A 23818-nucleotide genomic window follows, 5' to 3' on the forward strand; every position below is an offset into this window, starting at 1 on the left:
GAAATGCACTGTCATAAGCAGGGAAATGCTGATTCATTAACTCCACAGAGTGGTTATAACAGTTCTTCAGAATTATACTGATGAATTGTAAATATGAGAGAAATTTAGTATTGCCAAAAATAGACAAGCAATACCAGTGATTCTACAGTGAAATGAATGAGTGGATGGATGAAAAATAGCATAATACATAGTAGTTACATAATAAAATATTTAGTAAAGTTCCAAATAACTAATGTAACTACCAACTTCTCCAGAGCATGATGCATAACTTCTCACTTGAGTGAGAGATATATAAATTGACATTATCCAAAGATCATACACAACGCACAGAGAAAAAAAAATTGCAGTGGACAAGGCCAACAACCACTACCTCAGTCAGGTGGTCAAAGTCATCAAAAGCAACAAAGTTATCTTGGGAGCACTTATAAAAGAACTTCAAAAGCTTCATGGAAAATGTCTTTTTTAAAATTTGGTACAAAATGATTTGAAACCCATGCAGTTTCTTTATAATACAAACTTTTCATGAACTTTTTGAAGATTCCTTGTATGCATGGATTTCAATTTTTTTAAACTGAAATAAGTTTATTGTCTAATTCCATTTTCCACAAACTTTTGAAGTTCCCTTGTACTTTTGGTATGAAATGTTGGCGGCTCAATAGGCTAATCCTCTGCCTGCGGTGCCGGCACACCAGGTTCTAGTCCCGGTCAAGGCGCTGGATTCTGTCCCGGTTGCTCCTCTTCCAGGCCAGCTCTCTGCTGTGGCCCGGGAGTGCAGTGGAGGATGGCCCAAGTGCTTGGGCCCTGCACCCTTATGGGAGACCAGGAGAAGCACCTGGCTCCTGGCTTTGGATCAGCGTGGTGCACCAGCTGCAGCGCGCTGGCCGCGGCGGCCGTTGGAGGGTGAACCAACGGCAAAAAGGAAGACTTTTCTGTCTCTCTCTCTCACTGTCCACTCTGCCTTGTCAAAAAAAAAAAAAAAAAAAAAACAAAAACAAACAAACAAAAAAAACCAAAAACCTTTTCCTGGCCAGCGCCATGGCTCACTTGGCTAATCCTCCACCTGCAGCACCGGTGCCCTGGGTTCTAGCCCTGGTTGGGGCACCAGGAATAGTCCTGGTTACTCCTCTTCCAGTCCAGCTCTGCTCTCTGCTGTGGCCCAGGAGGGCAGTGGAGGATGCCCCAAGTGCTTGGGTCCCTGCACCCACTTGGGAGACCAGGAGGAAGCACCCGGCTCCTGGCTTCAGATATCTGGCCATGGTGGCCATTAGGGGAGTGAACCAATGGAAGGAAGACCTTTCTCTCTGTCTCTCTCTCACTGTCTAACTCTGCAAAAAAAAAAAAAAAAGTTTTCCTTATTTTTATTTTCCATCCAGTGGAGCCTTATTAACATAGAAGGAAAATCTTCTCTTCTCCCTTTTCCCTAAAGTAGCCAATGTACTCACAAACTCCCGCCTTGTTTCAGTGATGCCACTATGTCAAAGGGCACGTGCATGTCTTCTACTGGATTGCCTCTTGTAAGAATTGAAGTTTACAGATCATACCCATCAATGCCTATGAGAGCCTGGATTCCCACGTGGTGCTGACAAAGCGTGTTTTCAACCTTTTGAATTTTTTGCTTCCTTATGTTAAAAAGTACATCTTAGTGTAGTTTTAATCTGTATTTTTCTTGTCAGTAATACGGACCTTTTTTTCACATGCTTAGGAGTCATTGGTGTTTTCTGTTCCTCTCAAAGTCTGCTGTTGGTCTATACCTCTTTTCCTAGTGGGTTGTTTGGCACTGTCTCCTCATTTTCGAACTCTATATATTTGAGAAAAGTCAAACCCCTTCCTGTGTGCTCTTAGTCTCAAATATTTGTCCACTTTGCATTCTCTTTTGATTTTTCTTATGGCATTTTATTCCAGGTAAATAGTTTTGAATTCAGTCAAATTTATTCACCAATTTCTTTCATCATCTTTGGATTTTGAACTGACCCCATCGTCAAGGCCAGGCCCTGCCCTGGGACCCAGCAGGAGACCAAGACAAGTTGCTGCCACAAGGAGAGCAACTTGGGCTGAGGGACAAGCACCCATGGACAGGAAATATGACCTGGGCAGTGACAGAGGGCCACACAGGGCTGTGGGTGCCCGAAGTAGGGCCTATTGGTGGTATCCTGGGTCTCCCTTGCCATCTCTGACAGCAGGGTCTGGACCCAGGGCTTTCTGGCCATGGATTATTTGGGCAGGTGAGTCCAGCTAGCAGAGTGAGAGCCTGAGAAAGAGAAGGAGAAGGGAGACAAGCTAGAGCAAGGGTAATGAGGTTCAATCCAAAGACATCTCTAGGGAGCCACTTGAAAGGTGCACGAGACCCTCCGCTCCAGCAGGAGACTCCCAGTTATCCCTGGATCCTCCTCGGTGAGGACCATCTGTAGGGAGCAGAGAGGAATCAAGGAAAACTCCCTAGACCAGGTGCCAGAGCCACGGCTGGAATCCTGGTGAGGCCAGAAGCCAAGGGTCAGGGGACAGTAGGTTCTAGCCCCTCTTCTCCCTCTTGGTACTCTCTCTCTCTCTTCCATTCTGTGCCTCACCTTTTCTACGACGCAGGCCCCTACTCTACTCCAGCCCTGTGTATAGTTCCTCTTGGAACTGCCCTCTGCCCATCACTCAATAAAGAAATGCTAAAGGACCGTGCAGTTCACAGGAGGGTTCAAGAAATCTCTGCTCCAAGCTCAGCTGCCAACAGTCTTCCTGGAACGGTGCCCTTGGAGAGCAGCTGGTACAGTGAAGGAAGGGCCCTACAATGTCTGACCTGGGATCCTCCCGCTGGGCTCTCTGAGCCACTGCTGGAGAGCCATTGCCCATGACCTAAACTGGCCACATCGTGGGATACGTGCCTGTGTGCCTGTGTATCTGGTCACAAGGCACCGTGTGACTGGCAGATACCAGGTCCTCAGTGAACACTTCTAGAATTAGCCCAAGCACCACCACATCCAGATAGATATTCCCGACCCCAGAAGGCTACCTTGTGCTCCTCATGGTCAATACTACCAGAAAGGGCAATCTCGAGGGGGGCCAGTGCAGTGGCACTACGGATTAAGCCATCGGCCACAATGCCAGCCTCCCATAAGAATGCTGGTTTGAGTCTTGCGTACTCTGCTTCTGATGCAGCTCCCTGTTAATGAACCTGGGGAAGCAGTGAAGATGGCCCAAGAACTTGGGCTCCTGCCACACACGTAAGAGACCCACATGGAGTTCCTGGCTCTTAACTTCAGCCTGGCCAGCCAGAGCCATGGTGGTCATTTGAGGAGTGAACCAGCAGATGGAAGATCTCTCTCTCTCCCTCTTTGTGTATAATTCTGCCTTTCAAAAAATAAAAAACCTTTTTTTTTAAAAAAAGGACAATCTTGCTTCTCTCTACAGTACCAGAGTGTCCACCCATGTTTGATCTGTGAATGTGAATCACATTGTGAACCAGGAATTATCAGTTGGTCTTCCAGGACACAGACACTGAGACAGAGAGGGGATGTCATGAGGTTTATTAGGGAAACATTAGGAAGGATGGAAGAGGGAGGAGGCAGCAAGGAGCAGGGAAAACATTCAGGAGTGAGCACTGGTCAGTTCTTCAATGTGTATCATCTCCACAGCATGCTTAGTGTGGCTCGGGCTCCTCTTCAAATTTCAGAATGATTGGCATGGAAGGCAAGAAGATTTGAGATTATTTCCATGTGGTCTTACTTTTGTCCTCTCCACACTGTGTCCCCTCTCATCTATGTGGGCTACAGCGAGTACTTCTATGTGTGGCTGTATCTGTGTCTCTAGGTCATGAAACATCACAGTCTGCACATCTCAGGCAGATCTGAGCTTCCTGTGAGCACATCCTCATCATTGCCTTACCTTGTCATGTCTGAATTTGAATAACAGAGAGGAGACTCTGCCTCATCTTTGCAAACAGGGTTGCAAATCATGTCTTGGCCTGAGCTATTACACCCTTAGATTTGTTTACTGTACTCCAGTGAACATCTTTTGATGATCTTACAAGAGGAGAGTTTTCATGTGATGTGGGAAGGGGAGCACCCAGTATGTGCAGACATTTGCCAGGTACTTTTGCCATGGGCTTATTTCTTCTTCCTAACAGTGTCCTCAGAAACAGGATCCCCGTGTCACAGGTGACTGAGGGGGGCTCAGAGGAGGCCCCACAGAGCGTGGGTATCAGGGCCTGAGGCAGCAGAGCCACAGGGAGAGCCCCCATGGTGCCTGATGTGGAGCTGAGAGCAAGGCAAGAGGAGGCTGGGATGTGGTGAGAGGCGCCCAGCTGGGCAGCACACAGTCAGCGTCAGCTCCCCCTGGAGCCTGCTCATCACGATGCGGAGGGAGCAGCCCACTGCCCCAGACCCAGCTGCACAGTCAGTGTCTTTGGGGCATCATCAAGCAAAGTCTCCTCATTTGTAGTCCATTTCCTGGACCTCCAGGGCACCCGTCCTCACTGGCACTCCCTTCTCTTTTCTGCCAATTATGGACAAAGGGCTTGAGGGCAGCAAGGAGCTCTGAGCAGCATGGGGCCCTGGCCCACTCTGGGTCATGGGTGCTTCTGGAGCTGTGACTTCACGGGGTCTCCATGCTCCTGCTTTCATTGCCCGCCCTGCCTGGGTGGCCTCTTCCAGCCCCACCTGAGGGAGCTCCCCAGACCCCCAAGTGGCCCATCTCCTCACTTCCTTCTCTCTTTTCCCCACTCTCCTGTTTATTCCCAGGAGAATCACTCCCTGACTCGTACTCCCAGGCCCTGCGTTGGCGCTCTCATTATATTGCTGCCCAGCTCTGTGCTGTGGCCTGGGTGTGTCTTCCCTGGAGGACATCTGATGCCCTTGAAGTCAGGGAGGGGTTTCAGTCCTCACAGAGCTGGGCACGTGGCCCCAGATTCCATGTGTATCTGTAGAATTGATATTTCTGGCTTCTATAAGCAACTCATTTCCTCATATATCTGCTGCCTTGTGCATGGTAGGGAGTCAATGCAGGCCCTTGTATGTCCTCAGAAACTTAAATTCCAGCTCCTCAGCCAGCCCCACTCCCCTGCTGCACCATTCAGAGTGACGGAGAGAGGAGTACGCTTTGCAAGTCAATTCACTCCATGCAGATTAACATACCATATATCGTGTACAGTGTGTTCTTTGGAACATAGCGCATTCGCCCATATTTCTTGCATGGTGGACAAGAGCGGTTCTTGTTGCGCATTCTCCGGGCAGGAGGGCACCTCCGTGCCTCCATGTTGACCTGCAGAACACAATACAGTAACATCGCTGTGATGGAGAAAAACATCAGCACAGGAGCTGGGCCCAGCAAAGCAGGCTGACAGGCCATGGCACCTGCACTAGGTTTCAGTGCTACAAAACCACCCTGCTGGCCAGCGCCGTGGCTTAACAGGCTAATCCTCTGCCTTGCAGCGCCGACACACCAGGTTCTAGTCCTGGTCGGGGCACCGGATTCTATCCCGGTTGCCCCTCTTCCAGGCCAGCTCTCTGCTATGGCCCGGGAAGGCAGTGGAGGATGGCCCAAGTCCTTGGGCCCTGCACCTGCATGGGAGACCAGGAGAACCACCTGGCTCCTGGCTTTGGATCAGTGAGATGCGCCGGCCGCAGCGGCCATTGGAGGGTGAACCAACGGCAAAAAGGAAGACCTTTCTCTCTGTCTCTCTCTCTCTCTCACTATCCACTCTGCCTGTCTAAAAAAAAAAAAAAAAAAAAAAAAAAACATCCTGCTCTGCTGGGTCTTGACTCATGGAGTGGGGTGGGGTGGGAGGTGGGGCATAGTCCTGGATGCCAGGACAATAAACTGATGTCACCACACAAAACTGTGTCTGCCAATCAGGATGGAGTGGGCCGGTCCTCGAGGATTCTGTCACAGCAAACTCACAAAGAGAAGCCTCCCAGATAGGGGTGCCTATGTGCAGCTCCCCTCCCCCCAGCACACCTGCTCCTCATGTGCATGTGCGTGCTAAGAGGAGAGGGAGGGAGGGGGAGGAGAGGGCACCTTCCACACAGGCAGCACCAGCCTCTGGGGAGGACTCCACAGGCTTTCCCTGGCCTGTCCCTAATTCTCAGAGCTCTGCAGGGCAAGGGTGGCCTTAGCACACTCCACAGAAAACCCACTCTCGGTCTCAGACATGGGGGCTCCCAAGGGATCAGAAAAACTCACTTCAGAGGGTGCAGCGAGTGACACCAGTGCCCCTGCAAACCTCTCTCATTCCTGCTGCTTCCCTTGACAAAAAGGGTGTCCTCCCTGGAGGTGCCACCCCCAGGCACAGAGCTCTCCAGGTGACGTGGAGTCCCGGGTCATGCAGCAGCAATGTCACCTTTGGAAGTTAGTTAGGCACAGGGACAACATTCACCTGAATTCACAGGTAGGACTGAATTTTAAGTGCGCGAGGAGGTGCGGGCACATGCTGTCCTACACAGAAATGTGCCTGGGATGAAAATCAGTGCATTTGCAAATCAAAGCAGAGATGTCCTGGGAGGTGAGACCCGAGAGCTGGTGCAGCTCCCCAGGTTGGCTGGAAGGCTGCTGCGGGCACTCCAGACCCGACTTCCCCTTCACTCTGTCCCTGCCTGTGTACACTTCCGGCACAGAGAAGCAAGGCCGGATACAGGGGACACAAGCACCAGGCCCACCCTCGGAGGGACTCGGCAGCAGCAGAGGGGACAGCAAAGAGGTAGGAACTTAGCAAAGCCTGGACTCTGAATAGACACTCAAGATTGCACCTCCGACCATGTTGGAGGGGATGAGGCTTCACGTTTTTCATTTCTGATTGTCACAGCAGGTGTGCTAACAGATCAGTCACCTGCCCCCACAAAGGAAAATGTCAAATGGCAACCACCAAATATAGGAGCTCAGGAGCAGTCATCGTGTGGCAAGACCCGGAGTCAGGAGATTGGTGCTGTCCTCCCCCCGGGACCGCCAGACACTGACCCGGACTCCCTCGGGCCCCAGCCTCCAAGCATGAAACCTTCAGAGGTGCCACCAACACACCCAGCTGGGAAGGGTGGGGCCCGTGGGTCCTGGGGAAGATTTTGCTTTTTGAAAAGTGAAAGACACAACAAAGGTATCACAAGACCCACACAGTGCAGAGGAGGCCAGGAGAGCACACCTCCGCAAAGTCAAGTGTCCCGAAATGGGGGTGATGACCCTGGTATGTACCTGTGCGTTCTGAGCGTGCTTGGCCGGGACCGGGCCACTGCGTCTCCCAGGGTCTGCGGGAGCACCTGCATCTGCGGAAGGCAAGAAGAGACCGGGCTTGGCTCACACGTGTTCCGTGCCCTGCAGTCCTGCACGCCTCCCCCACCACCTGAGTCTCGAGCCCATGACGGGGCCCTGACCAGAGGCCCGGGGTCACCAGGTGCTACACAGGAGCCCTGAGGAAGACTCCAGCAGGGGTCTGCCCAACACCTCACCCCGCTGTGCACAGGGCAGGACGCAAGGGAGCTGGAAATCAACAGGAAAACCAAGGTTTCCCTCCCCGCAGGGGAAGTGAAAATTCAAGCACGGATTAAAAGTGACAACAAGGCAGCCCTGGGTGCAGAGGACACCCACGGAGCCCTGCCCTGAGCTGCACTGCTTGTCCTTTGCTTCTGGCCCTGGGTGGATTTTCACTCCCGTGGTCGCCATGTGCTCTGCCTTCTGTTTCTGCCTTGGCATCGTCTACGTATTAAGGGGCACAAATGGGCTGCAAGAGACTCCTATGCAGCGGGGAGACAAGCAGTGCCGTGGGGGTCAACAGGACCGTGCGAATGTGAGAACTTCACTCAGGATACCGACACTGGGGGACATCTACTCACTAACAGAGGCCCAGAGCACGCAGTGCAAGATGACAATGAAAAGAATCAAGGCACCTCCAGAAACACCTGCTCCCTTACAGTGAACGGCAGCAGAATATTTATCCGCAAAGACAGAGCAAGGCAGCTGCTTGTCTCACAGGACCTTCTGCCCCAACTCGAGAGTGTCCTTGGTGTTATTTTTCTCAAGTGAAAGAACAATAAAGCTTCTGCCCCTGACTGAAGGGGCAGGAGGAGCTGGCCCAGTTTCCCACTGCGCACAGAGCAACTGAGAGGTCAGGGTAGTGGGGGTGGGGAGTCCACGGCCAGTACAGGGACCTCGGCTCCACCCTTCATGGGGTAAGGCCCAAAGGGCCACGAGGCCAGGGCACCTGAGTGTGCTGCCTGCCCAGGCGTTCCCTTTACTAAGTGCTTGGGGACAGTGTTCAGAGACCCTCATGATCGCCCCCAGAACAAGAAGTGAGGGGCGGGGTCTCCCACGGAAGTGCAGCTGCTGCCTCTCCCCCACTGCTCCTACCTCTCCGGGCCTGGTTCTCCCAGCCGGGTCCTCCCAGGGCTGGCTCCTGCCTCTTGTACCCCTCGGCCAGCTTCATCATTTCCAATCTTGAAGACAGAGAAAAAATGCACTTCAATGACAGTGAGAACATCACAGCACTCAACACAGCCTTATCTCAAAAATGCAAAAATGGGCTCGAGAGTCCAGCCTAGCCCGTACCTGTACCTCAGGTACTCAGCCTCCCTGTCATGGTGCACCAGCTCCTGCTCCAACGCATTGGCCCTGTGCTGTGGGAGGAACACGAGGGTTCGTCAGTCACGGAAGACAGGGCACAGAAGGAAGGAAGCTAAGAGTCGCTAAGAAAGAGTCTTACCCAGCTGTCCAGAGACTTTCTGTACTGCGTGGAGACCTGAGAAAGCCAACACATCACAAGGGTCTGGTGAGGGCTTGTGGGGGGCGTTAGGGTCGGGCGAGGGGCGCTCAGGGCTCTGCAGAACGCAGCTCACCTGGCACGCAAAGCTGCGCTCCTCCTGCTGCAGCTCCTCCTGCAGCTGGTGAATTCTGCTCCTGTGATTTAGATTCGCTTTCATGAGTGAAAGGGCACCGCTGGGTGTGGGTCCCCTGCCCGAGCCCCTGCTGCCCTCACACCTGAGCCTCACACAGTGTATCCGCACCGGTGAAACAGTCCCCTGTCTGTGACAGTGTTGCAGGAGCGCCGCTGTCTCTGTCATGTCCTTGTCTATCTGGAACGCACGCCTGCAGCTTCCAGGCTGGCACTGCTTCCTGGTCCGTTCTCAGTGTTTCCCTGCTCTCTCCTCCACCCCCGAGCACCTTTCCCCCGAGGCCCTACTCTCTGACTTAGGCCCTCACTGTGTTTCGCTAGGCCACCATGGCTGGGTTTCCAAATGGCACAGTCACTTTCAGAGACGTGTGACTTAGCCCACATCAAACTGCTTTCCAAAGGCTTAGGACAGTTTGTCACCAATCCCAGAAACATTTACGTGAACCAGATTTCCACATGGTCTGGCCAGTGTCCGGGATCAGGAAATGTCTAGCAACTGTACATTTTTTCTAATTTGTAACACTTGAATATTTTTTTCTGGTGTGAGTTCTCTCTACACACATCTTCTAAATATTTGTTACTATTTCTGTGTGAATCGCGAGTAAACATTGTACAAAAGTTAAGAATTTAACAATCTGGCAGAGGCTTCGTGAGATGCTGGTGCTTAGCATCTGAACTCACTTGCATTCCTCTATTTCTGCTGTAGTCGAATTCAGTTTTTCCTCTTTTGCAGACAGCTGCTTCTCCATATTGGTCTGCTCCTGACTTCCCCTAGCCATTGCCCTGAGACAGGAAGGAAAGAGACATCATCCAGTAACTCCTGTGAAACTCTGCCTGTCTTCCCGCCAGTGGTCTGCAGGCCAGGAGTCAAAAGGCCCCCTCCCCCACAACCTGCACCATGTTCAGTAGGAGGCCATTGGCCTGGGGCGGTCCCGAATTCTGAGTTCCTACATAAAACTGCAACCTGGCTTAGCGTGTCATCAACTAAGACCCTAACTCGGGAGTATAAGGAACAGCTGAGTCTCAGCCGTCACAAGTAGCCATGCTTCAGCCAATCAGAGGCAGCCAACAGATGAGCCCAACAGGTGTAAGGCAACCACCTGGTTGGAACCCATGAAGCTATTTCTGCACTTGCTTGGTCTGTCTGTGAATTCTCACTGCCTACAGAGCAGAGATGTCTCTCTTCTGGTTCTAAGTACTGCCCCCTCAGGAACAGTTCTTTGATCAGCGAGGCTCTGGTTTAATTTTCATGCCCTACAGTTTTTCTTAACACCCATAAATGTATAGACTTAGCCCCATACTCTGAGGAAAAAACTAAAGCTTCCCATACAGGGACAAAGAAAAATCCATCTCTGGCCTGCTGGCGAGTCCCAGGCCATTCTGACTGCTAATTCCTCTCTCTCTCTGCTCCTACTCCTAAGTAAATAAAGTCAATGAGCATGAAAAGCACTTTATGATATGCACTGTGCACCTCTCCAGGCGCAGTCTCTTGTGCTTGCTTGGGGAAAGCTCTTGTCAGTTCAGTATGGAAACCAGGCCCAGCCAACTGAAAACAACTCAGCTCGCTAGGATGAAACAGGGGATCTTGACTGTCTGGTTTTTCCATGGGAGGACTGGACTTCTCCCTGCAAGGCTGGTGCCATGACACACCAGAGAGACCCTCCCCAGACACACCATTGCCAGCAGTTGCTGGGCAGGTCGGGAGAGGAACTCCTGTCGCCTACTTCAGAAATATTGTTTTGAAGGCAGGGACTGAGAAGGAAGACGGATGGGGTTCAGGCTCTGCTCAAGAAGGGACCTCACGGAATTCCACACACTGTGGTTAAGTCTCAGAAGGGTGGTGGACTGGAAATCTAGTGACTCATGTGGGACTTGGCCTACAGTCAGTGACCTCAGTTGCAGGCTGGATTCAGGGGGCCCAGTCCTTGCCAGTGCCCTGACTGCCTGTCTGTAGCCGGATCACATCCAACCAGACCTCAATGATTTTTTTCCCAAGGTCTGGCATTGAGATAATGACTAAGCACACAGCAAGCCACGACCAAGTGGTGGACTGAAACCTAAAGGGCAGGGCACATGGACCCCAAGGGAATCCAAATGATGAGGTCGTCAGTGCTGGTGCCAGTGTCCCCTCTGACCCCAAATAAATGACAGACAGGAATTTCTGACAACCAGCCAGATGGGAAGAAAAAACACAGGTTCTAGAAATCAAGGCAAAAAGGAGAACCGCAGTTGTGTTCTGACTGAACATGGCAGTAATACTGCAGTGAGAATTGTTTGTCTGCATGTGTGCTGACACAGCAGTGTCTGTCCCAATGAACACATGAACATCTTACTCCTCAGCCATCTGTAGGTCTTTACGAATGTAGTCCAGCTGCAACTTCAAAGTTTCAAGTTCAGGATCCTTTTCTGCTTTCACAAATGCCCGTGTGTCACAGCTGAATTGTACTTTCTTTACATGTTCTGTAAAGGAGAAAACAGTTGTCTGTGTGTATGTGTACACGGACCTGAGGCCTTGGGGTGAGGAAGGAAGATGGGGAGGGCCCTGGAGGCCAGAAGCCATTCTTCACCTTCTCAGGGAAAACTCATTTCCACCCTGTGGGGCTTGCTGCCAGGCAACATACCTTTACATTGATGTGCGTTGGAATTCAAGGTTTTTGGCTCGGCTGCCCCAGGCCTCTCATTTATGTACTGAGACTTTAAGACAAACATGAGAAGAGACATTCAAGAAGTATGACAGCACAGTGTGACTCTCCTTAACACTACTGAATTGTTATTTTCAAAGGGTTGCAGTTTAGTGTATGTGCTACTGAAGCTAGCGCTTAAAAGGGTTAAGATGGTTAATTTTACGCTATGTGTTTTTTGCCATAATTAAAAATCTCTTTAAAGGAAGTGAGGGGCACTGGCATTGTGGTACAGCAGGTTAGGCCGCCGCTTAACGACACTGACATCATTTGTTAGAGTGCCAGTTCCAGCCCTGGTTACTCTACATCTAACCCAGCTTCCAGCTAATGTGCCTGGGAAGCAGCCGTTAATGTTAGTCCAAGTACGTGGGTCCCTGTCACCCATGGGGGATAAGAGGATGGAGTTCCTGGCTCCGGACTTCACCCTTGATTGTCATCTCATCATTTTCCTGCTTACCACCTTGTCTTTGGACTTCGGTGTCATATTCCAGAGCAAGGATTCATCAATGGTAATTTTAACCTAATGAAAAACATGCGTGTTAATGATGTGATTTCTGAGAACAAAATTCCATGCAGAGACCATACAGTCATGAAATATTGGTTCTGAATCAAAGGTAAGGTGTACAATGGAAACCCTGTAGCAAATGCAGGCAGCTTACCTCTGATGTAGTGTTCTTCAAATTCTCTGTATATTTTTCTTTTTTCAGTATCTGCACATAATAGAAATAAAACATGCATTGTGATTTCTATAGAAACACTGGGCCAAACACTAAAAATAGAAAAGGTCAAGCAAATCTATCCATAGCTACCTCTAGATTTGATGGAAAAGTGGTTGATCTAGGCTGGGGCCAGGGACTATGTCAAACACACAGAAATGAGGAACAAAGAAATGCCTCAAGGCATGAATGTTTTGTGGCATCACACCATTCCTGCTTAGGCGATCACGGGACAGACTGAGTGAACAGTGAGGGCAAAGCAAAGAAGGTGGCGCTCAAGTCAGATGGCTCAAATGAAATGTTCTTCATAGATAAGAAAGGAGATCAAAACCAAGTGTCTCTCACTTCACCTAGAAAATTCTCTGGCATCAAGAGTGTCTTTCCTTGGCCTGATGTCTTGTTCATCTGATAATTCTCTCAGTTTTTTTTTTTTTTTTTTTTTTTTTTTGTTTTTGAACCTTGCAGGGTAATGCTGAATGTTTGCTTACTCAGGTCGGTCTTTTACATTTAAGACATTGTGTGATAGGTACTAGAACTACTGAATAGCACTCAGTAGAAGTCAGCCCCCAGGCTCACACAGTTGACTGTCAGTGTGGATAAGCGTGACATTTCACTGCGGGCATGTGGGGCTGCACCACGTGTTGCACATCTTCTCTCTAGGAGTCCCAACAGGTCCTCACAGTGCTCATCGGAAAACAGGCCTCTCCTGCTCTCCCCAAAGGCAGGAGAAAGCAGCCCAGAGCCTTTCCTTCTCTTTGAAAAGGCCAGCCCTCTTGAAAATCTCTTTTCCCAGAGCCTGTTTTCCAGAAACTACATGACCACTGTGAAGGGAAATAGCCAACTCTCCCTCTCTCTACCCTTGCTAACCTGGAGGGAAAGCCAGAATCACACTGAGCAGCACAGGGGAACGTTGCAGGGCTCAGGCTCCGTGCAAGACTGAGCTGGTCAGGAACCCTGGGGCCCGATCACCACCACAGGGCTGCTCCTTGGCCCCTGGAGCTTTAGGCTGAGGCACTGTGTGCCAAGTGTTATGGACTCAGGGATATCTCCTCGAGGACACAAGGGCACGGACAAGAGAGGAAATCTTAGCCTCTGCCACTTTCCATTGGAGTAAACAGAAGACAGCCTAATCCATAGTCAGACAAACCTAAAACCCCCACACAAACTGGTTATTGACCTCAGTCCCTTTTAACCTGGGTTCGTTGAAGAATTAGAAGACATACTAAAATACACCCATGGAAACAAAACCCACAATTTGACAAAGAAAGCATTTAACTCACACTGAGCTATGGCAGCAATGATAGAATGATCAGACTTGGAATTTATTTATTTTTTTATTTATATTTATATTTATATTTATTTTTTTGACAGGCAGAGTGGACAGTGAGAGAGAGAGAGAGAGACAGAGAGAAAGGTCTTCCTTTACTGTTGGTTCACCCTCCAATGGCCACCGCGGCCGGCGCACTGCGCTGATCCGAAGCCAGGAGCCAGGTGCTGTTCCTGGTCTCCCATGTGGGTGCAGGGCCCAAGCACTTGGGCCATCCTCCACTGCACTCCCAGGCCATAGCAGAGGGCTAACCTGGAAGAGGGGCGACTGGAACAGAATCCGGCGCCCCGACCGGGACTAGAACCGGTGTGCTGGCGCCGCAGGCGGAGGATTAGCCTATTGAGCCGCGGTGCCGGCCCACACTTGGAATTTAAAACCATTGATTAATATGGCCACGACTCGGATGGAAAAACTAGGCATAATGCAAGAAGAAATAATCAGCAGAGAAAGAAAAACTGTGAGGCTCCAAAAGAAAGGCAAGAAATCAAAACACAGCAGCAGAATGAGGCATCCCTTTGGTGGTTCACTATCAGGCCCAACACAGATGAGGAAAGAACCAGTGAATTTAGGATGTCAGGGGGCCAGGGTTGTGGCATAGTGGTAAAGCCACCGGTTTGAGTTCCAACATGGGCACGGGTCTGAGTTCCAGCTGCTCCCCTTCTGATCCCGCTCCCTGCTAATGGGAAAGCAGCAGAAGATTGTCCAAGTGCTTAGACCCCTACACCCAGGTGGGAGACCTGGAAGAAGCTCCAGGCTCCTGGCTTCAGCCTGGCCCAGCCCTGGTCATTGCAGCCATTTGTCTCTCTAATTCTACCTTTCAAATTAATAAGTTCAAAGAAAGGAAGGAAGGAAAGAAGGAAGAAAGGAAGTCCCAAAAGAAAAATGTAAAGGAGAAAAGGAGATGAAAAGCAACACAGGGAATCTAAGAACAGAACCTATTGGCCCTTTTTAAAGATTTATTTATTCATTTGAAAGGCAGAGAGACAGAGACAGAGACACAGAGAGAGAGAGAGAGAGAGGAGTCTTCCATCTGCTAGTTCACTCCCCAAATGGCTGCAAAGGCTGGAGCTGGGGCAATCTGAAGCCAGGAGCCAGGAGCTTCTCTGGGTCTCCCATGCAGGTGCAGGGGCCCAAACATTTGGGCCATTTTCTACTGCCTTCTCAGGCCATGACAGAGAGCTGCATCGGAAGTGGAGCAGCCAGGACTCAAACTGGCTCCCATATGGGTTGCTGGCATTGCAGGTGGCAGCTTTACCCACTACACCAGGCCCTGAAACTATTGACATTTATTGCGTACTTTAATCCATGGGGCCAGCACTGCGGCATAGCGCGTAAAGCCACCGCCTACAGTGCCAGCATCCCATATGGTGCCAGTTCAAGTCCAAGCTGCTCCACTTCTGATCTATCTCTCTGCTGTGGCCTAGAAAAGCAGTAGGAGATGGCCCAGTTCCTTGGGCCCCTGCTCCCATGTGAGAAGACCTGAAGGAAGCTCCTGGCTCTTGGATTCGGATCTGCACAGCTCCAGCCATTGTAGCCAATTGGGAGTGAACCAGCAGATGAAACACCTCTCTCTCTTTCTCTGCCTCTCCTTCTCTCTGTGTGTAACTCTGACTTTCAAATAAATAAATAAATCTTTAAAAAAATTCCATAACAGAACAATACAGGTTCTTCCCAGGCTCATAAACATTCACCAAGGTAGACACCACTCAGGGCCATAAAACACATGCTAAACAGTCATAGTAGGAAATTTCCTCTCAGGCCACAGAATTCATCTACAATTCAGTAGTAGAAAGATAGCTGAAAACCTACAAAATAATTGGAGACTAAATGACATAACTCTAAAGAACATGAATCAATGGATTAATCTCTAAAGAAATACAGAAATATTGCAATGTAAATGAAGATGGGGTTTTAAACACTGGTGGGTTGTAGGGAGAGTGTTGCTTCAATGAGGAGTAGTGCTAAATGCAGATAAAGGGTTCCGTGGCTAAAAATTCCTCTTTATTTATAATGAAAAGTATGCCTGTATGGTATGGTAGTATACTCACAGCAAGTTTAGTTCTCCAGAAGAAAATCTTAAATGTAGAAATTCCAAGGAAAACACCGACAATAAACTTCTGGAAAACTCCCAAACAACGCAGACAGAAATGAAACCTGCACTGCAGAATCTCAACCATCTGTAAAGATGATATTAGAAACAGTGAGAATCCTCAAACACATTACACAGTCGCAAGGGCTCACCCTTAGGACCCCTGAGCAAGCCTGCCAGAGGTCACCACACTCCTCAGGCCACTGCAGGGAATTCTACTGCCTCAAGAAACGTCACACTTGCCAGTCTCGCATTTCCTGGTGTCTGGGAGTGTGGAAAGTCATAGTGAAAGTGGGTGCCTTCACGTAGGGAACCCAGGTCACCACGGGCCCTGCCCTCTCTGGGTCTAATGCTGCACAGAAACCCCCTTCATTGCACTTCTTTCTGGGATTCGTTGGTTTTCCTCATTTAAACATCAGCATCAGTAAAAAAAAGTAGAATCAATAGGTTATTTCGAAAAAAGATAAGTTTTATTTATGAAATAAAACCAAGATGAAGATACTGCAAATGATGCTGACGTGTGGGTTTATTATTATTCTTGATATCAATTCTATTAGACCTTCATGGGAATGAAGACAGAAATTCCCACAGAGTAAATTCTGACTGCTTTCCATGGATTGCTCTGGATTTAACTGTATGCTTTTCGAAAACTTAACCCTCAAATTCTAAATGTTTCTTTCAAGATGATGAATTAAACAGAGCTAGTAATGCAAGTGTTATGCTAAGTCAGGAATGGAAGAAAATTATTTCCTGATTTATGAAACATGTGAGTGATTTTAGAAATATGGTGTTGAGTAGAATAAGACAGACAAAAGAAATAAATATGGTATGTATGCATCTGTTCATACAAAATTCTAGAATAAGCAAAGTTAATCCTTGTTATGGGCAGAAACTTACTGGGAAAAAGTGAGGGCAATTATTGGGGTGACTGTCATATTGTAGATCTTGAGAAGTTTTTTATATATTTTCCAAACATTGAACTTATGCTCAATATTTATGTTTTCTTCCATGTAACTTTTTTGGAAAAGAAAAATCTGTCAACAAATAGGTAATTCTAGTTTGTGACAGTCATGCTGAACTACTTAGTAGGAAGTACAGTGATGTCTGTAATTCAATATGAAATATACTGAAACTAAGATGGACTGAGAGGGATGGATGATATGTGTAAATTCATGTTTGGTAAAATGTTAATCAACCAATGCTATATGTCTTCACATTTTCATAACAAAATGGCAGTGATAATTAGCAAAACCAGGCAAGTGATGTGGCTGTGTGGATTAAGCTGCCACTTGCTACACCGACACCCTATACTGGAGCACTTTTCTCAAGTCCCAGCTGTCCCACTTCCAATCCAGTTCCCTGCTAATGTTCCTGGGAAAGAGGAGATGATGGCCCAAGTGCTTGAGTCCCTGCTACCCATGTGGGAGATCTGGATGGAATTTCAGGCGCTGTGGCTTAGACCTGGCCCAAAACTACTGTGGAGCCATTCAGGGAATGAATCAGCAGATGGAAATTCTCTAACTTTGACTCTTCCTTCCTCTTTCTGTCACTCTGCCTATCAAGTAACTCTTTTTAAAAAAATTACCAGAACTGGGATTGCAGTAGGTAAAGCCAGCACCTGCAGTGCCGCCATCCCATATGGGTGCCGGTTCTAGTCCTGCTGCTCTACTTCTAATGCAGCTCTCTGGTATGGCCTGGGAAAGCAGTAGAAGATGGCCCAAGTCTTTGGGACTCTGCACCCACATGGGATACCCAGAAGAAGCTTCTGGTTCCTGGCTTCAAATCGGCCAAGCTCCAGCCATTGCAGCCATTTGGGGAGTGAACCAGCAGATAAAAGAACTCTCTCTCTCTCTGCCTCCCTAAAACTCTGCCTTTCAAATCAATTATCATAACCAAAATGTCTTTTATGTCAGTGAGTTTTTTTGAACAGGAGTTCCAAAAATGATTGAGATTGTTCATGCTTGAAGAATTATAGGTACAATACAATTGGATCTTTCTCATTGTGGAGTTGCAAAATTCAATGAGATACTAGGAAACCTCACAAGCATGTGAGTTTCTGAGTTTTTATTTTAAGGGTCAAGATCAATAGAAATACAATTCCTGCAACCCATTCCAAAATAAAAGATAAGTAAATTGTGGTATATCCAAGGTAAAGAATTCTACTCAGCCATGGAAAGGAACAAACTACTACTATATAAAACAATATGGATCAATATCTGGTCATGCTGACTTAACCAATCTGTAAAAACAATAACAACACCCATCATGTTGGATTACCTTCTATAAAATGAGATAGACTGGGATCAGTGGTCCAGAGGAGAATGGGAGGAGAGAGGCTAGAGGTCAGATGAGTTAACAAGGAGCAGAAAGAAATATCTGGAGTGATGACCGAGTTCACAGTCTAAATGAGATGATGGTTTTATTACTGTATGCAAATGTTAAAAATGAATAAATTCTACTTCTGAAACTGATATTGTTTTCTATAAAGATCTCTGCCAAACAATCTGTAGGAGAAAAACCTGGTACACAAACTCACAGTTTTATGTTTCCAATGAAAACACAGACAATATTTTAAAGTTACAAATAGAATTTTACCTAAATTTATAAGCAAGTTTATGATCAATTAATAAGTAAATATAAACTTACTTTGGATGTGAAGCCAATATCTCCTATTGAATGTTCATGAAATAACTGGTGAAATTGTGTTGTAAAAAATCCAAAAACATAGACAAACTATATGGAAGAATGAGAAAGAATTTACAAAATTTGCTGTAGTATCAGTGGGATAATTCACAGACATATGTTCACAATTCTGAGTCTCTTCTGTAAAATGTAATAGCCTGGAGATCAGTGTAGCAGGGCAGGCCAAGAGGATGGAGGGAGAAGATCTGATGGATGAACAGGGAGCCGAAGGAAATGTATGAGAGCAATAGGTGAGTTTACCATCTTACATGATGTGACAAGTTCATTACTGTATACAAACGTAAAAAAAACAAATATATCCTAGCTTTGAAGAGATACTGCTTACTATACACAATTAACCAAACAACTTGTAGAAAAACATTTTATACATAAACTTAGAGTTTAATTTTTTCTGACAACACATGGAAAATCTGTTAAAATAGTTAATAGAATTTTACCTATAAATGTATAAGCCAGTTTACAATTGATTAATAAATGAATACAAACTTACTTTGGAGGTGAAGCCAATATCTCCTATTGAATATTCGTGAAACGACTGGTAAAATTGATTTGTAAAAAATCCAAAATCACGGCCAAACTATTAGGAAAAATGAGAAAACATTTACAAAATTTGCTACAGTATCAGTAGGAGTAATTCATAGACATATGTTCACGATTCTGAGTCTCTTCTATAAAGTAAATAGCCTGGAGACTAAGGCAGCAGGGCAGGACAAGAAGGTGGAGGGAGAAGGACGATGGATAAACAGGGAGCAGAAGGAAATGTATGAGAGTGATGGGTGAGTTTACCATCTTGAATCATGTTGACAATTTCATTACTGTATAAAAACAAATATATCCTATTTTTCTAAGAGATACTGATAATTATACACAATTTTACCAAATAACTTGTGGAAAAAATTGGCTACACAGCTAAAAAATGTTTAACTTTTCTGACAACACATGGAAAATCTGTTAAAATGGTTAATAGAATTTCACCTATGTCTTTATAAGCCAGTTTACGTTCAATGAATAAATGAAAACAAACTTACTTTGGGTTTGAAGCCAAGATCTCCTATTGAATGTTCATGAAATGATTGTTTAAATTGTTTTGTAACAAATCCAAATATATGGCTCAACTATATGAAAGAATGAGAAAACATTTACAAAATTTTAAGGTATTAATGGGAATAATTCATAGACATATGTTCATGATTCTGAATCTCTTCTATAAAATGCAATAGCCTGGAGACCAGTGTAGCAGGGCAGAACAAGAAGATGGAGTGAGAAGGTCAATGGATACACAGGGATTAGAAGGAAATGTATGAGAGCAGTGAGTGAGTTTATCATCTTAAATGATGTGACAATTTCATTAATGTATACAAACATAAAAACACATATATCCTATTCTTTGAAGAGGGTACTACTTAATATACACAATTTTACCAAACAACTTATAGAAAGCAATCTATTACAAAGCTGATAGGTTAATTTTTCTAACAAAACATGGAAAATCTGTTAAAATGCTTAATAGAATTTCATCTATGAACTTATAAGTCAGTTTATAATCAATTAATAAGTTTGACTACAAACTTACTTTGGATGTGAAGCCAAGATCTATTGAATGTTCATGAAATGATTGGATAAATTGTTTTGTAACAGATCCAAAAATATGGTCCAACTATATGGAAGAATAAGAAAACATTTACAAAATCTGCTGTAGTATTACTGAGAATAATTCATAGATATATGTTCATGATTCTGAGTCTCTTCTATAAATTGTAATAGCTGGAGATCATGTGTAGCAGGACAGGACAAGAGGATGGAGGGAGAAGGTCGAAGGATACACAGGGATTAGAAGGAAATGTATGAGAGCGATGGGTGAGTTTACTATCTTGAATGATGTGATAATTTTATTGCTGTATACAAATGTAAAAACAAATATATCCTATCTTTGAAGAGATACTGCTTACCATATACGATTTTGCCAAATTTAATCTGTAGAAAAACTCTACTACACAAGCTGACAAGAGCTTTTTTTTTTTCTGACAAAACATGGAAAATCTGGTAAAATGGTTAATAGAATTTTACCTATGAATTTATAAGCCAGTTTACAACAATTAATAAATGAATACAAACTTACTCCGAAGTGAAGCCAAGATCTCCTATTGAATGTTCGTGAAATGACTGGTTAAATTATTTTGTAACAAATCCAAATATATGGTCAAATTATATGGAAGAATGAGGAAATGTTTACTAAATTTGCTATCAATGGGAATTATTCACAGATCCATGTTTATAGATATGGGTGTGACTGGTGAGATGGACAACTGCTGTGACAGTCATACCTGAGTTATTAAGCCCAACAGAAATTAAGCCCAGCATTGTGGCACAGCAGGAAAGCCGCTGCTTTCTAGGCTGGCATCCCCTATCAGAGCACCAGTTCTAGTCCCAGCTACTCCAATTCCAGTCCAGCTATCTGCTGACGTACGTGGGAAGGTAGCAATGATGACCCCACAAACTTGGGCCCCTGCCACCCACATGGAAGACCTGGATTCAGTTCCAGGCTCCAGGCTTCAGCCTGGGCAGACTCCAGCCATTGCGGCCTTTAGAGGAGTAAACAAGTGGGTGGATGATCTCTCCTCTTTCTCTCTCCCTCTCCCTCCCTCCCTCCCTCTCTCCCTCATTTCTCTCTTTCTCTCTCTCTCTCTCTATCTCACTCTACCATTCAAAATAAATACATAAATCTTAAAAAAAAAAGAAAGAAAGAAAACAAGCCCATCATGTCTGAGTCCCTTCTATGGAATGTAATGGACTGGGATCAGTGGATCGATGGGGAATGGGAGAAAGGAGACGTTCAGGTGGATGAGCAAGGAGCAGGAGGAAACATTTGAGAGTCATGGAAGGGTTTGCCATCTTAAATGAGATAATGATTTCCTTGCTGTGTACAGTTGTTAAAAATAAATTCTATTCTTTAAGGACATACTGCTTACTGCACGTTTACCAAACCATCTGTTAGAACAAAATCTGACACACAAACTGACATGGCTTTATTTTTCTGACCAAAACATGGAAAATATGTTAAAATGGTTAACAGAATTTCACCTATGAATTTATAAGTCAGTTTATAATTGATTGACAAATAAATATAACCTTACTTTGGATGTGAAGCCAAGATCTTTTGGATGTACATGAAATGGCTGGTTGAGTAGTTTTGAAGAAAATCCAGTTATATGGCCAATCTGTATGGAAGAATGAGAAAAACAATTACAAAATGTGCTAAGGTGTCAATGGTAATAATGCATAGACATCTATTACACACATGAACATGACTGAGAAAGATGGGGAACTGCTGTGACAGTTATACTTGAGTTATTGTTCCAACAAAAATTAACCCATTCTGTCTGATTTCCTTCCATAAATGTGATAGATTTGGCTGAGCAGTTCAGGATGGGAGGATGGAAAGGTTTATTCCAAAAATTAAGTACGCATTATTGTTGAACCCAGATTTCCAAAACAACCTAAAGTTTTCTTCAATGTTCACAATGATTCTGAACCAGCACACTTTGTGTGAAGTTTGGAAGTACATGAGGATTTGCAGGGTAAAGTGATGTGTGTACCAATTGAAATTATGAGAATCGAAGTTATTTAGAAACACAACTCCAAATGGCCACTAAGAATTCCTCTTCCTAACTCCTGGTATTGCACCTAAACTGATCAATGGTGACAGTGGAAATCACTGTGTGAAGGGAGGCAACAAATTGGGAATGTTTGGTCACCATGACAAAAGGCAAACATATTGTCCTACAGAACCTAGATTTGCAAGTGTTATTGGAAGAAAAGCTCAAAATAGAATTCACGCCAACCCACAACCCAGCCTCAGTTTCTCTAGAAAGTGGACTGAACCTGAGCCTTTCCACCCTCAGCCCGTGCAGTGGGCAGTCCTGGAGAGCATGCTATGAGGAACCCCGCCGGCCTCGCTGCCATTGCTCTCAGCACCGTGTTTACAGATGCCCATCAAATGCATGAGAAGCACAAGGCCATCTGGCCAATCACTGTAAAACACCCCCGCCCCAGCCTGGGCCCTCTGGCTACACCTGCCGGCTGTCTGGACATTGCTGTCAGTTATGCAATCCTGAGTGAGATCCAATGGAGCCACTAAAAGCTGAGGCTCTGACAGTCAGTGACCATAAGCGTGGATGGAGGAGGGAAATGCAAGCCAGGATTGTTCATCCACATGCTCAGAGATGAGGATGGGCAAGGAGCTTCACTGTCATTGAAAATGCAACCTGGGAATGGCAAACAGTCTCAACAAAAATGATCAAGCTATTTCCTCCTTTGAACACTGGACAGAAATAGAACAGTGTGTTGGGTTTTTGTTTTGTTTTGTTTTTTACTTTGAAAGGTTTTTTGGCTTGTTTTTAAAGATGTATTTTGAGGCCTCCTACCTGGAGCTCGTGGGGAGACAGCGTAGGAGCTGCGTCAAGTAGGTCAGAATAGCCACTGAAGTGCCGCTTGTCATCTTCCCCAACGTGCTGGGCGCATTGCTGTTCTTGCTCACTCTTCTCCAGAGCTACATGGCCGCCAACCATCTCAGGAAATGGGAACAGAATGGGCGCTTCTGCTGCCCCACAGTTCCAGGACATAGTCTGGGGTGAGATGGAGGTGTGAGCAGCTGGAACACTGTACCCATCACAACAAGCAGAGCAACGATGTTTGGGTGTTTCCAAACAACTGTTAGTTCCTCAACCCTATAGAACCAGAAGCTGCCACTGAAATAGGGCCTAGTATTCAGGCCACCTTTTTTGTTTTTATTTTTATTTTTTGCCCTTTCTGTCTTCCTTGAATATGAGAAATATACTTTAAAAAAATGAAAGATTCATCTATGGAGCTGGTGTCATGGCAAAGCAGGTAAAACCTTCACCTACAAGGCCAGCATTCCATGTGGACACCAGGTTGAGTCCCAGCTGCTCCATTTTTGATCCAGCTCCCTGCTAATGTGCCTGGGAAACAGGGGAAGATGGCCCAGCTACTTGGGCCCTGTCACCTACATGGGAGACTCAGTTGAAATTTCAGGCTCCTGGCATTGGCCTGACTCAGCACAGGCCATTGCAGCCACTTGAGGGAGTGAACCAACAGATGGAAGATCTGACTCTCCCTCCCTCTCTGATATTCCGCCTTTCAAATAAATAAATCTTAAAAAAAAATATAACATCAACAGCAAAAAGATTGATTTATTTATTTGAAAGAGTGACAAAGCAACAGGTAGAGAGACACAGAGAGAGATCTTCCCAATTACTGGCTCACTCCCCAAACATCCACAATAACCAAAGCTAAACCAGCTGGAGTCCAGGAGCCAAGAAGTCCATCAGGGTTTCTCATGTCAGGGACAGGAACGCAAGTACTAGGGCCACCATTTGCTGCCTGCCAGGTGCATTAACAGGAATCTGGATTGGAACCATGGAGTAG

The 23818-nt window shown here is 46.2% G+C and overlaps 1 protein-coding gene across 2 annotated transcripts; it reads right to left on the minus strand.

Moving 5' to 3' along the window:
* Positions 1 to 3497: 3497 nt before the first annotated feature.
* Positions 3498 to 22994, minus strand: LOC133750404 (transport and Golgi organization protein 1 homolog). 2 transcript variants are annotated; one of them, XM_062180010.1, is made up of 17 exons: positions 22798 to 22994; positions 21508 to 21591; positions 18864 to 18950; positions 18317 to 18403; positions 15630 to 15758; positions 12198 to 12248; positions 11996 to 12058; positions 11479 to 11551; positions 11191 to 11317; positions 9539 to 9640; positions 8802 to 8862; positions 8669 to 8704; positions 8521 to 8582; positions 8317 to 8402; positions 7165 to 7235; positions 5118 to 5244; positions 3498 to 3645 (listed from the first exon to the last, which is right to left on the minus strand). In XM_062180010.1, the coding sequence occupies exons 1-17, from the start codon at positions 22939 to 22941 to the stop codon at positions 3626 to 3628; spliced, it is 1410 nt and encodes a 469-aa protein (XP_062035994.1). In that variant the 5' UTR covers positions 22942 to 22994; the 3' UTR covers positions 3498 to 3625. The 2 variants fall into 2 exon arrangements, with proteins under 2 accessions (XP_062035994.1, XP_062035993.1); XM_062180009.1 differs by having other exon boundaries at positions 8515 to 8582.
* Between the last annotated feature and the right edge of the window lie 824 nt (positions 22995 to 23818).

The sequence above is a fragment of the Lepus europaeus genome, chromosome 21, assembly GCF_033115175.1.
Source record: "Lepus europaeus isolate LE1 chromosome 21, mLepTim1.pri, whole genome shotgun sequence".
In the NCBI taxonomy this organism is placed as follows: Eukaryota; Metazoa; Chordata; class Mammalia; order Lagomorpha; family Leporidae; genus Lepus; species Lepus europaeus.

Excerpts from the sequence above, each read along its gene's own strand:
- LOC133750404 (XM_062180009.1), bottom strand. The coding sequence starts at position 22,941 with ATGGTTGGCGGCCATGTAGCTCTGGAGAAGAGTGAGCAAGAACAGCAA. Across the intron at positions 8,403-8,514 it reads GCTGAGTACCTGAGGTACAG|ATTGGAAATGATGAAGCTGG; the intron begins GTACGGGCTAGG and ends TCTGTCTTCAAG. Across the intron at positions 5,245-7,164 it reads AGCACGCTCAGAACGCACAG|GTCAACATGGAGGCACGGAG; the intron begins GTACATACCAGG and ends TGTGTTCTGCAG.